The sequence below is a fragment of the Tinamus guttatus genome, unplaced genomic scaffold (genome assembly GCF_059628265.1).
Source record: "Tinamus guttatus ecotype Peru unplaced genomic scaffold, ASM5962826v1 Tinamus_guttatus_pri_ptg000013l, whole genome shotgun sequence".
NCBI classification, from domain to species: Eukaryota; Metazoa; Chordata; class Aves; order Tinamiformes; family Tinamidae; genus Tinamus; species Tinamus guttatus.
In genome coordinates this window covers 122,232-139,860 of record NW_028288547.1, presented here as the reverse complement: position 1 = coordinate 139,860, position 17,629 = coordinate 122,232, and the positions used below count along the sequence as shown (strand labels likewise).

The 17,629-nt window shown below is 37.7% G+C and overlaps 1 protein-coding gene across 1 annotated transcript in view; it reads left to right on the top strand.

The window, feature by feature from the left end:
* DOP1B (DOP1 leucine zipper like protein B) overlaps positions 1-17,629 on the top strand; it is a 43,197-nt gene that overhangs the window by 3,593 nt on the left and 21,975 nt on the right. The window contains exons 2-16 of the mRNA XM_088523360.1: positions 3,577-3,758; positions 3,851-4,021; positions 5,478-5,667; positions 6,588-6,686; positions 7,323-7,446; positions 8,175-8,275; positions 8,727-8,841; positions 10,794-10,914; positions 11,397-11,516; positions 12,087-12,192; positions 12,681-12,872; positions 13,678-14,359; positions 15,311-15,579; positions 16,354-16,506; positions 17,210-17,310. Coding sequence (XP_088379486.1) covers positions 3,577-3,758; positions 3,851-4,021; positions 5,478-5,667; positions 6,588-6,686; positions 7,323-7,446; positions 8,175-8,275; positions 8,727-8,841; positions 10,794-10,914; positions 11,397-11,516; positions 12,087-12,192; positions 12,681-12,872; positions 13,678-14,359; positions 15,311-15,579; positions 16,354-16,506; positions 17,210-17,310 — 2,726 coding nt within the window. The remainder of the gene's footprint in view (positions 1-3,576; positions 3,759-3,850; positions 4,022-5,477; positions 5,668-6,587; positions 6,687-7,322; positions 7,447-8,174; positions 8,276-8,726; positions 8,842-10,793; positions 10,915-11,396; positions 11,517-12,086; positions 12,193-12,680; positions 12,873-13,677; positions 14,360-15,310; positions 15,580-16,353; positions 16,507-17,209; positions 17,311-17,629) is intronic.

The following is a 17,629-nucleotide window of genomic DNA, read 5'->3' as shown; positions in this document are numbered from 1 at the left end:
TTTGGAGGGTGAATGTTTAAATTCCCCTGTTTGAAGGCATACTTAATCTGCATGCATCAAGAAGACTGTATCTTTTTGACAAGAATAATGGACATAATTTTATCATGAATATTGAAATAGCTATATAAACTATTTTTAACAGTTGTTGAATATCATTGACATGGAGCTTGCATGGAAGCTTCTGTAATGACTCTCAGTTACTGTTATAATTACTGTTTTCTGTGAAAACAAAATATTATGAGCTTTGAAAATTAGTTAGTATAGACAGACTTATTTCATGCTTACAGCATGGTTGACTTGCTCAATAATAATAGCAACATTTGTTCTAAAAAATCCTTTACATTGCCTTTTGTCGTTGGATATAACACAAGTGTGTAAATAGACAATTTCTCATTTCTTGCAATACTACATTTTAGTCTTCAGTCTGCAACTTCAAGGCATTTTTTTTTGTTTGACTTTCAGTAAAAAAATGGGAATGTTACTTTTTTGTTTCCATAGCCTTTACTTGTATCAAAAGCTTGAAGTTTAATATAATGACAACTTAGGACCTGTTAGGAGTAGAAGGGTGAGGAAATCTGAAAGTCTTGGAGCTACACAACTTTTATTTCAGTAGTAGCACTTAATATTACAATGTCTTCCGTCTTGACAGCAGAGGAGTAGTCGTCTTAAACTACGAGTATAGCTGTGTCTCTGTGAAGACTGTTGGTAAAGACAGCACTTGCCATCTGTTGCAGACAGGCCTTCTTGGAGAAGGAAGCCTTTGATTCTAATTGCTTTACGGAACATTACCACACCCAATGCATAAACGCAGTGTGCAGCACTGGGGATACATTATAGTGATAAAACCAGGAGTGGGTTTCTTTCTATATATAACTAATGGTTTAGTAGTTTCAGCTGTTAAGTTGGATATGACTCCAGCTCCAGTTTGCTTTTCTCACTTGACAGAAGTGAGAACTTCATGATGCCGGCTTTATGGAAGCTCGAGCTTTGTTTAAGATATTTGTATTTGTTCCTCAGAGGAAAATGAATCGTGGGCTCTCCTTCTCCCTTGTCCTGCCACAACCACTGTTGTCTAATGCAAGAATTACAGTAATGCGTAATTGTAAGGAGTTTTATAAATTGAGGGCTATACTGCATTTTTCTCTAGAATTATGATTATGTGTACAAGTATTTAGTTGACTTCCAAAAACAAAAAATCTTTGTAGATTATCAAACTGTTCTCTGATGGTGCAATAAAATAGCATAGACTTCTTAAAGTTAAATTTAGTTGTTCAGAATGTTTTAAGCAAAAATTGCCTATACAGTATTCTCTTTTTCATAAAAGCAAAATATTTACTTTATGGAGAATGCATGGCATTTGAGAAGCAGAACAATGTATTCATTAAACTTCTATTTTAGGCAAGCTGTTCACTAAGCATAAATATCTAAACTTACACATAAGTGTATCTAACTTTGTCCACTAAGCATAGGATGTTCTACTAGTTCTCAGGATGAAGTAAGTCTAGGCTATTTGCAAACTTATGGCTATAGTGGGAAACGATGTGTTTTCTGTGTGTTGCCTTATCACTAAAGAAAGAGGAGAGTTAGATGAAAAGGTTTTCTGGTCAGGGAAGTTGAGGAAAATGAGCTTTTCATGAGCTAGCTATGAACCTACTACATTATAAAATCATTCAGTATTCATCCCTTTCAGGAGTTACGCAAGTTAAACTTTAAACTTGATGCAGAAAGGGAGAATTTGTTAGGAAAGTTAGCTATAAATCACAATAAATCTCTTTAAATCTTAGGTATTATACAGAGATGTCTTCTAATTCTTTCAGAGAAGCAGTGTGAAAATGTGGTCTTTTTCTGCATTGTTCTTATCCCCTGAAATTTGGATATATACAGATTTCAGTGTTACACAAGGGAAATACTTAACATCGAGAGATCCCTGAATATCAGCTATTCAGCTCTTGAAGTGGCTGCATGGTTTGTTTCCTTCCCCTTCTGACTGGGTGTTTTCCGTATTTATCACTGATGTTTGGGGTGGGAAAGTTTTCATTTGTTGAAGGAGCCTTACTTTACATCCTTAGGAGGTAAACTAAGTCAAGTGAGATGCCTCCTAGAAAAAGATATTATTTCTATAATAGATCTGACTGCTCCTGATGTAATAAACAGGCACTTTTTTTCCCTCAGCTAGTTGATATTTAAAATTTAACTGATAGAATATTAAAATATTTGCTTGATCTTAAGATCCAGGCAAAATATTGACAGCTGACATGTTTTTCTATGTATGCCAAGGGTGTAGATATTTATATACCAACCAATATAAATACCGTGTTGTAAAGTCCAGTTTTCGAGCAGTCTTCAAAGTGCTACAGACTTTCTAATCCAAGAAAGCAACATTCCACATATGAAACTAAGGCAGGTTGTATTTATGGAGTTATCTTTATGCTTGAGAGATTTGAATTATTTTAAGACTTTTAAAATACAGATTCCATGCTTACAGTGGCAGGAGGAGGAAGGGAAATTAATTGGTTCTTAAGGTACCTCTGCTGCCATAGTATTTCAGTATGGTGTAATGTTTCTGTTCCCTGTTACGAACTTGCAGCTTTTTCCTTCTTTCATGAAGTTTCTTTACTAAAACCTGTTTGCTAAAAACCGGTCACTGAACTTAAACAGAGCAGCATATAGGAGAAACACGAAATGGTAGCCCCCCAGATTCAAGCTTCTCATGCCCTCAGATTGAAAAGTCCTAAGGGTATGTGCTACTTGTTTCTTGAATTGTGATGCCCTTTCTCAGGCATAAGAGAAGAAACTTCCAGTTTAGAAGCATTATATATAATAAAAACACTGCTTAATCTTTGAGGGAGGAAGGAATTTGCCCAATCCTGAAAATATCCCGGATGTCAATCTACCGCGAAACACTTGTTTGCAGGCAGTGATCAAAGGGTGAAGTGGTATTTACTTGCAACCTCTTTCTTTAATAGTCTATTTCTGAATTGAAGAGAAATATTTAATTGACCTAATAAACTGCATGTGTAGTTCAAAGGAAAAGGCTGTACAATTTGTTTTTCCAGGGAGTTGGCCTAGCTGCAATGCTTGATTAGTTCCTGTTCTAAAGATCTTACACATCAGTGCAAGGGCCATAGCTAAAGCTTATTGAACATGGCCACACAGAATTGTTCCATATCATTGTTCAATCTAATTGCCTCTGCTTAGGAGGAGAGGGCTACTTGTTTACTTCAGCTATAAGTAAAATAAAAGTTTACAGGAAAAAGTTAGTAATTAAATTATTTCTTTATTTGCAGTCTTTAAAAGCAAAGACATTTTTCTTCCTGGCTTCCCTTTATATATATAGGAGAGAAATCTTCTGTACTTTTCCTGAGCACCCTCTTTGGCTTTAATTTGTAGTCTCTAAGGAAAGTATAACTTGACTCTTTCGAGTTGTTCGTGAATAACAAATGATATTTAGGAAAGAAAATTCTTGGTACACTATGTAGTTTTTCTGTTTGCTAGAAGGAAACATTTGAAATGCAGTCATACTTGACATCATTTCTCATGTTGCAGCTGTTCAGTCTCATCTCCTTTCTTACATAGGCTCTTCAGAGTAACCTGAAGTATTCACTATTGCCAAGACGTCTGATCATCAGTAAAAGATTATCTCAGTGTTTGCACCCAGCACTGCCTAGTGGAGTACACTTAAAGGCTCTAGAAACCTATGAAATAATCTTTAAAATTATTGGGACGAAATGGCTCGCCAAGGACTTATTCTTGTACAGGTAAGCTTCTTTTAAAAAGATTATTGTTTTTCACAGCGTGTTTTAAAATTAGGTAAATAACTTCTTTTTCTTGTCGTCTTTATTTTTAATAGCTCTGGTTTGTTTCCTCTGCTGGCAAATGCAGCAATGTCAGTGAGACCTGTTCTCCTTGGTTTGTATGAGAAATATTTTCTTCCTCTCCAAAAGTCTCTCCTACCTGGTCTTCAAGCCTTTGTAATTGGACTGCTGCCTGGGTTGGAAGAAGGATCAGAAATTTATGACAGGTAAGAACTAATGCCAATTTAAAACTCATAGACACCATACCTTTTTATTACTCTTCTATGAAATTCTCAAGAAAGGTCTGTTGACCATCTGTGTAAAGAGAGGGCTTCATAATGACTTCTACAGGTGGAAGGATGATGAATCTCTGAAAGGTACAAGGAGTAATACTAAGGTAGAAAACTCCTTTTCCCTTCTGTCTTCATTTCCAGATGAGAGAATAGGGGGAAAAAAGAGCTTAAAAATAAATCTGTTGAGAGAAGGGAGTGAAAAATATATTTAGAGGCTCTTTAGACTCTTAAGTAACTACCTGTACTTCTCAAACCACTGCCCTGTCACCAGATGATTTATATATTGTAATAAAAAAACAGAACGGCTGAACTCTTATCTTTCTGGTCATTCTATGTTGCACGGTTACCCTCAGGCGTGGAAACTTTGGCAAGAGACAATTCTTCCATCATCTTTGTGGAAAAAGTATCTCAATTTTGGATGCACATGGTGGTACTGAGAATAACATTCAGTATGATTATAGTTGAGATCTGGAAGTGTGGTTGCTTCCTTAACTTTATTCTGTTTCATAAAGATCTTGTAAAACTAAACCACTGTAGGTTTGATCAAAATGTTTCTCTGCTTAAAATAGTTGCTGAACTGCTGCATAGGGAACTCTCTTTTGAGAGTTTTCAGAATCTCTAATGTTTTGGGTTAGCCCTAATGCACCTCCCCTGTCCCTAGAAATGGCAGGAGTACTAGTGCAGATCATGCTCCAGCCAAGACACTCTTTCCTTCTCATGCTTAAACACATGTATACACACAAAACTGAAGCAAAAAAAAAAAAAAAGCCTTGATGGCTACTTTTATAAGGAGATGGGAAAATAACATCAATTCTCTTTTCTTCCACTTGCCATACTGAACTTCCCCTGTCTGCTCCAACTTCTCCATTCCTCCTGCAAGATTTCAATTCCTGTACATAATAAAATACTAGAGTACTGAGAAGAGTTGCCAAAGCAGAGAATGTGCCCTCATTCCTCTAGTGTAATTGCCTTTAATTTCAGTGTACCAGTCCTATGTGCCAGTGTCATTTTGTCTCATTTTTATTCATTTGCTGACTAAAAAATTGAATCCATTGATTTGTAAGTATGAGCATGCAGAATATTTTCCAATTTCCAGACAGTACATTGACTTTCAAAATCCAGAGTCAGCTTAAATTATTTCCAATTCAGGAACACACTTATCTCAACTTTATTTTAGTGAGCATGCGCAGTGGGAAAGAATTGAGGTGTGTGGGTTCTTTCTTTTGTGCAAGCAAATGCTGACCATCTTTGTGTGACAAGGGCAATACTGATAATGCAAAAAGGAAACTGATTCTGTGATCTAGAGTACTCATTGCCTATGTGCAGTTTTATAATGTAAAATTGAATTAACAAGAATGCATTTTCTCATATTAAATATTTTTCCATACAGAACAGATGCTTTGCTTGTGAAGCTCTCCTTATTAATGGGCAAGGAAGTGTTCTATGGAGCCCTTTGGGGCAGTGTTCTCGTCAGCCCATCCATCAGGCTGCCTGCTTCTCTCTTTGTAGTCAGTCACATCAACCGAGAGCAGTCTGGAAAGCAGCAGAGCTACATGCTCGGCACTGACTACAAGCTCACAGTAAGTTCACTGTGCCCCCGGGGGATAGTCTTAGCTATGCGAGCGCGTTGTGCCTTTTCTGTATTAAATTAGATCATGCCCTTTTACACTCTTTCTGGGTGAGAGTAAGAGAGGCTGGGAAATGTCCACACTTCAGAACAATTTAATGTGGTTACTTTATGGTTACCTAAGTACAGCAGAAATCCTCCCATGCAGATTATGATCAGCCTGCAGAATGTCAATCTTTGGAAGTGTCTGCATTTTTTGTTAATCACCAACTGCACGAAGCTTTAAAGGATCAACTGTGTTGTAAATCAGAGAATAACTCTAATATCTCCTTTACCTATTCTGCCTTTTTTTTTTTTTTTTTTTTTTTTGCATTTAAGGTATTTCTTGAAATATTTTTCCAACTACAGGCACCTTCTGACATTATTTCAAAACAGCATTAGGAGGCTTTGCCCACTATGATTTTAAAGTATTTCGGTAATCTCAAGAGAATTCTGAAACATAGTATCTTTTCCCCCACAGCTACCACCTCCTCCTCCTCAGTCAAATGAAAACTGCATTAGGTGGTATTTTATATTTAATTTCAGTGATGGAATAATTGTAATGCTGGTATAAATAATATCTGTATTTTGTAAGACATCACATTCTGTCTGACAGCTAGTGATGTCACATTGTGACACTCTATATTGTTACAAAACAGAGTACTATGTAATTATGAATGATACTTTAAGAGTATTCCACGAAAACATTTTTAAGTTTGTTCTGAAGAGAGGAAGGTGTGTGTGTGAGTGATTATACTCTTGACAAAAAAAAAAATCTTGTGTGATCAGGGATCAGGTTTGACTTGTCTCCTGTTCCTTGTGGTTATTTATAGTGAGCATAGTTCATAGTTAACATTAAGTAAAACAGCACTGTGCTTTCTTCTCCTTTTATAGATCAAGTCTTTGTGTGTATCAGTATTGGATTCAAATGTCCTTGTCCAAAGAAACACTCTGGAAGTGATTCTCTTCTTCTTCCCATTTTATGCAGCCTTGGTAAGGGGACTATTTTCATTTGTGACAAGCGTGCTTTGTGGAAAGGTGTCTTTTGTGAACCCTGTCTAGCTCCCACTTCTCTTACTGGAATCTTGTACCTTCAAAACCAGTGAATGGATGTGGGTGTTTTTTCCCCATCATTTTTAGTAGCAGCAGAGACTGTTTCTGAAACTCTTTAGAGCTAAGCTAATTACACCCTCAGAATGTTTCAAATGCAGCTGTGTGTTGACAGAGCATGTTTCATATCTGCAATATGCTTGAAGTATTCGGGCCCGAGACACTGCACACAGAAAAAAATACAGAATTCCCCTGCACTGAACTACAGTATTTTCATAAGAGGCTAGGAAAACAAATTCTGCTTGAAACTCTAGATTTTCCCCACTGTTTCCTAACGTCAGGTATAGCATAATGAAGTCTTCAGTATTTTTAGCTTAATCATGGTTCTCCCTTATTTGTGATGATAATCACATAACTCTGTGAGATTCCCTTTCTTGAGATTTCTGGCATACAAAAGTTTATTGGGCTTCATGCCTCTTTTTCTTTCAAAACACTAATAATCCAGTTTAAAAAGTTTGTCACCCATTTGACATGTTCCAGTGCTTGTAAACAGCTCAGTTTCTTTTCTCTTCCTCCTAGGACTGCAATGAAAGTGCTATCCCGTTGCACAGGACTGATTTAGTTTATATTCTGTCATCAGCTACACAGACCCTGCTGAGGAGAGACATGTCACTCAACAGAAGATTGTATGCATGGTTGCTAGGTACTGTACAACTTACAGTGACATTCACTATACTAGATATCCTAGAAAAATTCAGTGCTTAAAAATGCAGTATGCTTTTTCAGCAGTTGAACGATAATGATAAAATAGAAAGCATTGTTTAGTTGCCATTTATGAAGCATTGGTCTAATAAAATTATACATTCATTTGGCAAATAGGTCTTCTCTTCAGAGGTTAAATTCATTCCATTATCCTGAATTACAGGATCAAATCTGATGGATCAATTCTAGTCCCCTTTGTGGTTCATTCTGAAGTGACTAACTGGTATGAATACAGTGGGAAGCAATATTATCCCCGCTCTTCAAAAACTGGTAGTGTTTTAAAGATACCCAGAGGGGTTTAAGTGTCAAGGAGAGGCTGTGAAGGAGCTTCCCCCTATCTGCCTTTCTCCAGCAGTATCAAAGAAGTGATGTGGTAAGTTGCAACCATGTAGTTGCATGAAGGTTAGGGCTGGATCTGAGCTCTATTCCTGGATCTGAGCTTGGTTTCAATTCAAATTGAATGCCTCAAACTGTCTCTGGGCAATATGTGAGTTGGTTTCAAGCAGAACATTAGAACAAAATATTTTAAATCTATACAGGTTAAAATTCCAAAGGGTTTTTAAAAGTAAAATGTGCAGTGTGACTTCGGTGTTTGTATAGTTGATATTAAATTGTGCTCTGGAAATGTGGTGTTTCTCTGTAGTAATGATACCTTTTATTAATTTGTAGGTTCTGATATTAAAGGGGATACATTTGCTCCAGACTCTACAAATTCTGAAGACCCAGCTACTTATTTCTTTGGAAAATACTCCAAAGATCTTTTAGTTGAGGTCAGTATTCATTTTATATAAATAGAGTTATGATATTTTTAAACTTCAGAGCAAACTGTGTCTGGTTGTCCACTGTATGCTGTGTTTGGTTGTCCTTCAGAGCTTCAAAGATGGAACCTTTTGCTGGTTATACTTTAATCTATGTAAAGGTGTTCTGTGCTGCGCCTGCCCAGTTGTTATAGGTGCTTTCAATATAAGCAGAATCCTGTGAAACTAAAGAGTTGCATAACTGAAGGACTGCCTGAATTATTTAACAATGTTTTTCCAAATAAGTTCTATTCTTGCGTGTATTTTAGGAGAGGTCTTTGATTTGTCTGACAAGTGTGGATAATAGAAGTTGTCTTGTAGCTTGTACTAAAGAAAAGAATCAAGCTTGGGAACACTTCAGCTGTTAATAAAATGGCAGTATTTTTTTTTTCATGTAACATTTAGACATTTTCTTTTTTAATAGAGTTTGGTTGAAATATTGCATCAGAAGTTCTCAGAGTCTGATATGGAGGAACGACATCAAGCTTATTTGAAACCTTTCCGCATCTTAATCAGTCTCCTTGACAAACCTGAAATAGGTAACATTATTTGTCACTTCTGTTGCAGCTGCTGAAGGCTGCCATAATGATGACCTTACATTACCTTTGGAAGCAGGACTCGGGCAACAGCAGGCAGAGTTCTTCCTAATTCTGAATATATGTATGTGTGTGATATGTTACTGTGCAGTGCGCCTGTTTTCCTTCCTGTCATTCCAAAAAGTGTGACACCAGTTCAGAGCAGGGTCCAGCCTGAGTTGTGAAGATGAGTTGCCTCCGTAGCTAACATCCTGCAGGTGACGCTGCCCTGTGTAGCAGGGGTGCATCCCAGTGAGGATGACTTCTGCGCCCAGAACTGCAATCGGGGTTATATTTATCAGGGTTATCAATATTCTACTCAGTTCATTCCTTGGAGTTTGTTTTCTAATTATTCCGATTGGCATTTTTTTTTCCTCATTTATCTTCTATCTTGAGAAAACTACTAGTGCTTTCTTGGGTTTGTCTCCAGCTCTTGGCTGTGCTTGCAGGCTTCCTGTACGCTTGCATCAGACTCTTGTGACCATGATGCTTTTCTAGACACTGTAGTCACAGAGGCAGCTCATGGTGTTGCTGCTGCTGAAATGGGCAGAGCCACTTAACCTGCATTTGCTTCAGCAAGAAGAGGCCTGTTATGGGTGTGAGGAGGTGGGAGCGCTTGTGTCAGTGGCCCTGCAGGCCTGCGCTGACCCAGTGCTGCTCTAAGAGCTGTAGTTTGAGACTGCATGACTAAGCAGTGAAGAACTTCCTCCTCTTTCTGGGGCTGTCACATGCCTGTCCTGTGTTGTGTACCATGAAGTCTCCAGCTCCACGAGGGGTGAGGTCCTGCCAGCTGTTTCCTTAAAGGGCAAGTTCTCGTTTTATGGCTGTGTTTACAAAACAGCAACAATAATAAAAATGGCAAAAGTGACATGATGGATTTGGGGGATTTAATGGTACTTTGCAAGAACCTTACACAGAAAGGGGTCTTCTTTTTTATATAAAAAAAAAAAAAAAAGCATTGCTTGTGACTTCTGGCAAGTATGGCTTGGAGGAGGGCCGGATTTTACCATTGACCAAAGCTGATATGTACAAGTGTAATCAATGCTAAATGCTCTAGTAGAAATTGGTTTTGCAGGCTCCACATGCGGCAAGACCATGTTCTATCATGGATCAGGAAAGTCCTTCTAAATACATCTCCTGTTAAAGGATTATCATTGCACTCCCAGGAAAATTCAGGATTCGGTTTTATTTATCTAACAAATAAATGCTATCTGAGCAGAAGCAGTCAAAGCAGTTGTTAATCTATTTCTAAGGCAGAGGTACTACTGCCTCTTTCAGCTGTAGATATAATTCAAAAGGATACATGTCCATTTATATGCAATTGCAGATAAGAATAAGCAGTGCTGACCCTTGAAAATTAACTTTGATATCTATTTATAGTATATTTACACACCCGAACTTGCTTAATTGCTGACTTTTCCAGCTTCTGTTTCTCCAAAAAATTAACCAGGGTGATAAGTTAAACGCAAACTGGGAAACCTTCTCCTTGTTTTCCTTCCTGCATCCAGACCTGGTGGTTATTTTTGGTAGGTCAGCTGCAGGTTTACCACATGTATGCCAGTTTGTAAATGGCTGAGGTGTGACTAAGCCATTATCGGTTTAATTGTAATGTCTAAAGTCTTAATATAGAAGCAATGCTATTGCTTTCCAAATAATGCCTTGAAGCTATAAAATGAGCAGTTGCAAAATTTAAATTGTAAAGTTTTATTTAACTAAGTATTTAATATTAAACTAAGGTGTTTTTAATATCTGACATAGAAAGTAAGCATTCTTTCCCTGATTTAGTATTCATGTGATTTCATTTTAGTTATCTCTCATTTAAGTCTAAAAAGTTGCCACTGAATAGCCTTCCAATCACTTTGGTGTAATTACTGATTTTTTTATGTTATTTTTCTTTCCTTCTCTCTCAAATGTAGGGCCACAAGTGGTTGGGGATTTGTTCCTTGAGGTGATTAGAGCCTTTTATTCCTACTGCAGAGAGGCACTTGGTTCTGATCTCAAACTTAGCTACAATCAAAGTGGGAACATCCTTACAAGGTATAACTACAGGTTTTCAACTGCTAACTGAAACTGTATCCTTTTTAATAAAGGATGACTTTATAAAATCTAACCAGTTTAAGGGAAGTGAAGCTTTTAGCAGGCTTAACTTCCTTTTTTCTATGACTTTCTGTGTATTTCCCCACCACATTTGATATCTGCACCACATATTGATATCTAATTTGGTAGAGAGTGAAAATTGCTGCCTATCATTGATAAATCCATTCATATTAGATTTATAAATCAGTTTGGTAGCACAGCTCCTAGGAACTTCAGATTTTGAAAGTTAAAGATTATCTTTCTTTTGTCTTGGAGAAAGATGCTCAAAATTTAGTACCCATAGATGATTTAGTCCTTGAATTAAAATGATTCCATGTTTTTAATCCTATGAAATAAGGTAATTTTTTTCAATGGGACAGATAATACTGTAGTATGCATACTGCTAGAAGAGTCATTGACATTTCTTTTTTCTGCTCTCACAGTGCAATTAAAGAGAATAAAAATGCTTCAGAAATTGTGAAAACAGTCAATTTGTTGATCACATCCTTGAGCACAGATTTTCTTTGGGATTACATGACCAGATGCTTTGAAGATTGTTTCAGGTGACTTATCAAATGACAGTGCACAAAAAAGTGCTGCCTAAGAGCTGTCTGTAAAACTATAGAGAAACTTCTGTAGCGGGTAAAAATAGTGGTGGGGTCATGATATATGTTAGATATGTTTATTGCATCCTAAAATAATTCAAGAACGCAAATAGGTAAACAATTGCATGAGAACGAACAAAAAAATAATTACTGAAGGGGAGAAGTGGGAAGCGAGGGATGGGGGGAAGGGAGGTATTTTTTTTTTCTTCCTTTGAAAAATAAATGTTTTCAAGGAAGAATGAAAGAAGAGAGAGGAAAAAAAAAAGTATCTCTATTTGTCTCTCTCAAAATATCAGCATTAGTATTATACTTCAAAGTAGTAAGACTGTCTATAGAAATTCAAGTGGAAAATTACAATCCCTGTAGCATTTTATGTACAAACAGTAGTTTAAGTGTTTTTGATAGAATGTATTAGGAACCCATTTTACTTCAGAGGTCCTAGCTGTTCGGTGTTGAGCTGGCTGATGTTGTTTTGCAATAAGAATTTCAACAGAAAAATGCTTACAAAATAATGTCTCTCAATGCCAGAAACAAATCCACAAAGATGAGATATCCTCTTGAAAACGTTAGCGCTCCTCCGACGGTTTCAGAACTCTGCACACTGTTGATGTTTCTGCTTGACGTGATTCCTTTGGTAAGGCAACCTCAAGTTAACTGCTTCAAAATATTAGATATTAAAACCCAAGAAATTCATATTGTGACTACCCAAAATGGAAATAGGTAAATTGTCATAAATGCGCATGTGCATGACATGTTCAGCAAACTTCATGTGCTTGCTCATACACCACGATTCTTGCAATTGCCTAGCAAAATAAAATTGGTTGCCTTTTAAAATATGGTGATTTTGTAAAACAATCTTAGTTTTGCCTCCTTAGGCAAATAATTTTCTGGGGGTATTTTTTGTCTTTTAGTAGCTGATTGAGTATGCTAGGATTTTTAGAGTGTGGTTCGGTGCTAATCATATAGAATGAAGAAAGAAAGAATAATTCTGAAGCAAGTTTGTACAACTTAACCATTGATGAACTGTTTTTCACTCCTTACTCAGCTGCCTAGCAACATTGACTAATAATGAAATATCTAGTACAATACTTAACCATTTCAAACGATGCTTATTTGTTTTAGGAACTCTACTCAGAAGTGCAGACTCAGTATCTTCCACAGATGCTTTGTTATATGGTACAGTCTCTCCTTGAAAACATGGAAATACTAGGTTTACCAGAACTCACTCATGCCTTAAAGACTTGCTTTAAGGTGTTGAGCAAGGTGCAAATGCCACCTTCCTATTTGGACATTGAGACAGGCAGTGGAAATGGGGTAAGTGTTTCTCATCTATTTACAGATGTTTATAATTATTAGTGGCATATTTTATTTTAAAATTCTAAGTCTCCTGTTCTAAATTATACCTAGATTATGGCAATAATATGTGTATCCCCCATCAGAGCTCTTCTGTGTCTTGTAAATTTTACAGTGAATCAAATTCTATATCCTTCACTGTCACAATAGCTCAAATAAATTAGTCTTGTTCAAAACTGGGACTGTAGTCCTGCCTCTTGAAAAGAGTGTCATTTCTTTGGTGTAGAAAAGGCAGCCTGCAGAAGGTAGTCGCAAAAGATTAAACTTCCCAGATCAAGCCCTGCTTTACAGCTGTTGAGGTCTTTGAGGCTTCCAGTCATATGAGCATTTAGGATAATTGTACATTGTAATAATAATGTAGTTTGGGTGCAGAAGACTGTGACAGGGAATGAGGTTTCCAGCTTTCCCAAGGTTTTCAGTAGAATGAATAAATAAATGCATCCGGTCAGAAATAATCAAGCATAAACGATATTGTCCTAACAGTGGACTGGTTTTAAGGCAGCGCTTTCACTTGCTGCACATCTGATGATACAGATACCCTGGCGTTTGAGTCAAGGCATGAGGACTATACAAACATTAGGTTTAAATGCAGTTGAACTACTTACAAAATGACATATGGTTATTGCTAAAAGTAATCTGGATCCAGGCTTTTTTTTTTTTTTTTTTTTCCTCCTTATTATTGTTCCCCCGTGTCTGCTATAGTTTTACATACTTTAAAATGACCTCTGCAGTGCCATATTCATTAAGGGTTATGTTTCTGTTTCAGAGTCCGGTGAAAAAGGAAGATGGGGACATAACCTTGGAGACTAAGTCTGTGCTGCAGGAAGAGGATGAGACTCCGTTTGCTCCCCTGAAGTCAGAAGACAGCGGGATTGGTCTAAGTGCCTCTTCGCCAGAGCTGTCTCAACACTTGGGGCTGCCAACAGTGACCCTTGAGAGAGATGATGTCTGGAAAAAAGGGGGCAGCATTCAGAAGACTTTGCATTGCGTGCAAGAGCTGGTTGCCAAGTTTTCCAGTAAATATATTTTTGGGGTGCAGTTACAAGAGGCAAATAATGAAAGCATATTTGCAATGCATCTGGGTGCAAGAGAGAAAAAGGAGAATGGCTACAGATTGCCTGAAAGTGCTAGTAAGAAAAAGAGCCCATGGGAGGCCAGGCAAATCACCGTACCTCAGTTTAAACAAATGCTTTCAGACTTGTTCTCAGTTCGAGGATCACCATTCAAACAGAAGAGTTCAAATCCCATTTCTTCTGACCGCAAAAAGGAAAAGGAGGAAGAAGAGTGGGACTTGGAGCAAGTGATGCTTGTGCTAGGGCCCCTTAGAGGAGACTGCAAGGAAGCTTTTGCTGCAGCTTGTCATCTTTTGCTGGATTGTACCACATTCCCAGTGTACCTTTCAGAAGAGGAGATGGAACAGTTGTATATCTCTCTATTTCAGATTCCTGGTAAGAAAAAGTTGTCTTTCACTGGACAACATCATCATTCGAGGATGCAAATAGCAGTATGAGCTGAGTCATTTGCAAGAGGTGTAATGGGGCCAACAGAAGTACCTTTCAGGCTGAAGAAAAGCTGTATGTGAATTCAAAACTGGTGGTTTATTTTTTTGTCTTTTGACTTAGAAAAGATTTTTCACAACTTTAAATTTGCTTTCTTTTGAATTTTTTTCACTACAAAACTTGCAGTTGGAGGGATGAAAAGGCCCTCTGGTCCTTTCCCTCCTTTCCTGCTAGTGGAGGAGCTTGTGGTAAGGTTCAGGAGTTTGGGGAAATACACTCCATTTGTAACAGAGGGAGAAGGGTTGCAGACAGAGGGCTATCTGGAGCCTGAAACAGAAGCAATACAGCTCTTTCCTAATCCTTTGAGCTGAAATGAGTTGGTTGTGAGTTGACACACAAGAATAATCTGTGCGATTGGAAGCCTATTTGTTCTGGCAATTCAAGTCTATTAACTTTAGCAGTTATTTGCCTGAAGGCTGGTTGACAGGATAGGTTTGCAATGAATGGGAGTGGGGAAAAAAAAACTTGAATTCTCTTTCTTACCTTTCTATGGATTTCTGCTGTCTTCGTTGGTACAGTGCTGTTATGCTGATTAGCTGCACAGGTGACCGATCTGCTTGATACTGTGGGTTGTTCTGTGTGTGTATTTGCAGTGCCTTCAATATGGCCAGTAAAGGTCCCACAAGAACCTTCTGCTAGGAGTAATAGGGTGTTGTCTGAAGAGTATAACTTGTTTTGAAGAGAGTCCTTCTGAAGTAAGGAATTTTTGTGGTAGAAGCACAGCTGCATTCAGGCACTTGGTTTTGTCTTTCACTCCCATAAGGTTGCTTGAAGAAATTTTGGAAACATAACCGTAACCTTTAGATTATTCCAGAATGTTTTTCTCACTTATCTTCTGAGGTGGTGATGCCAGCTTCCCTTTGTGGCTAAAGTCCTTAATGACGATTTGCTGCTGCGTAAATGACTGCTACGTCCAAAATGTGTCCATCTCCACACTGCTGGAGGTGATCAACCATTCCCAGTCCCTGGCGCTTGTGATAGAAGACAGAATTAAGAGGTACAAAGTCTCTGGCCACAACCCCTTCTTTGGAAAGCTACAAATGGTCACCCTTCCTCCCATCGCCCCAGGAGTTCTAAAGCTCATCTCGGAGAAAACAGATTTCTATCAGGTAGCAACGTTTTTTTGTTGTTTTGCCTTTGCTACCCAAATGCACTTTATTTTGGGAGGGAAGCAGTCGTTACCATGCTAAATATTTGGGGAATGTCTCTTTACAATGCTCTGCCTTTGACATTTTTTTTCCCCATAAGCACTTCAGAGCAGTTGTTCTCATATTCATGTGCTCTACAGCAGGATATACAAAAGACACTAATTTTCAAATGGCCAGTTGGGTTTGTGCTCAAATTCTTGGGGGAGGAGAGTTGATTTTTGACTTGAAGGGTTAGGTTTTGTCAGTCTGAAAGCTTCGTACTGGAAAACTTTGGTATACCTTTAAGTTTTCAGATGAGAGAAATTGTTTGTGGGTGGAAGGTATTGAAAACATTGCTTCCTTTTTGTCTTAACGTTATCCATTTCAAAGATGTTTTCCTTATCCTGACCGTTTACTGAGTTTAGTGCTGGTGTGAGGGTGGGTCCCATGTTTGGTTTGGTTTCTGTTCTTCCAGCTACACATGCATCACCTGTTAAGTTTTGACCCAGAAAATCATAGAATGAAAATAGAAGCAAAAATGCTTTCCTCAACTTTCGGTGGATGTATACCTGAATTACCTGTAATTCCTGGGTAGGAATGCTTCATTCTTTAGGTCTGAGTTTATGACCTGATTTCTTGCTCTTTGCTAAACTAGGAAGATTTGGAAAACCCTTTCAGTACTCATGCAATGGAAAGCTTTTTAAGTCAGTGGCGCATCTGACTGCTATTTTGTTTGTTGTTGTTATTGTGCCCTAGAGAATAGCTTGTGTGCTCTGGAATCAGCTGAACAAAGAGACACGGGAGCATCATATTGCCTGTGTGGAGCTGTTCTACAGGCTCCACTGCTTGGCACCATCAGCAAATATCTGCGAGGACATTATCTGCCATGCACTTTTGGATCATGATAAAGTAAGTCCTGTATTCTCCAAAGCTCCTTCATCACTATTTGGGTGTCACAAAGCTTCCCAGACTGTCCCCAGTTGGCTTCCAGTCTGGTTCACACTCATGTGATCCCTTTGTCTCTTATTTAGTAGCTCTTACAATGGCTAGGCTATGTTTAAAGTGAGCAGGTTCTTATTTGTATTACTTCCCCACTTTAATAACAGTTCTTTCATAACTTACGTTTTATTTGTAATAAATGCCTTTCACAATAAAATTTGCAACAGTATTTTTAGTCTTAAGTATTATCTTCATATATTCGCTCTTGTAATTTTGAACCTTAAAAAAATGTTAATCTGTTCACACTTTTCAAGCAAAATTATCAATACCAAGTACTGCTTGATGTAGCAGTCTCTTCCCATTGGTCATCTAACTTTTAAGTCTCCTTAGCTCCAAACCAAGACTAAAATGTTTATACACAAGGGTGCTGACTTTTTTTTTGAAATAGCGGTATATCTTTTTCTGTTTGTTACAAGCATTTTAAGTGGTAGGTTTTGGTCTGGCCTTCATGGACATGTGACTTTTTTTGTTTTACTGTGCTGCGAAATAGAGAAACGTTTTCAATCTACGCAAGAGAGATTACTAGTCTATACATTGACTATTGTTAAAAATGACTAATGCTTGATTCAGTGATAAATGCTGCAAAAACACCCTGTTTTGTTTTCATGAAAAGGGGACGAGGTTGGAAGCACTGTTCAGATTCTCTGTCATGTGGCATCTGACCAGAGAGATCCAGGGCAGCAGAGTGACTTCTCACAATCGATCCTTTGATAGGTATTTTCCATTTCTATTTGCTTAAGCTTGTGTGTATGTGTTTTGTCATATTATGCTTGGCTCTGTTATTCTGTTTCTAGCTACATGATCAAAATTAAAATCTTTTAAATCCGTGATTTACTGACTTTGACTGCTCAGTGCACATGGCACACTTAATCCCTTTATTTCTTGTCTGAAGGAACTTCCTGTAAGAGTATAAACAATATCATATATAAAGAGTAGTCTGTGTACTGACAGGTTTCTTCATAGTTGGCATTTTTCCCTCTTGATGGATTAGATTCGATTTTTCCATAGAAAATGAAACTAGAACCAGCTATCT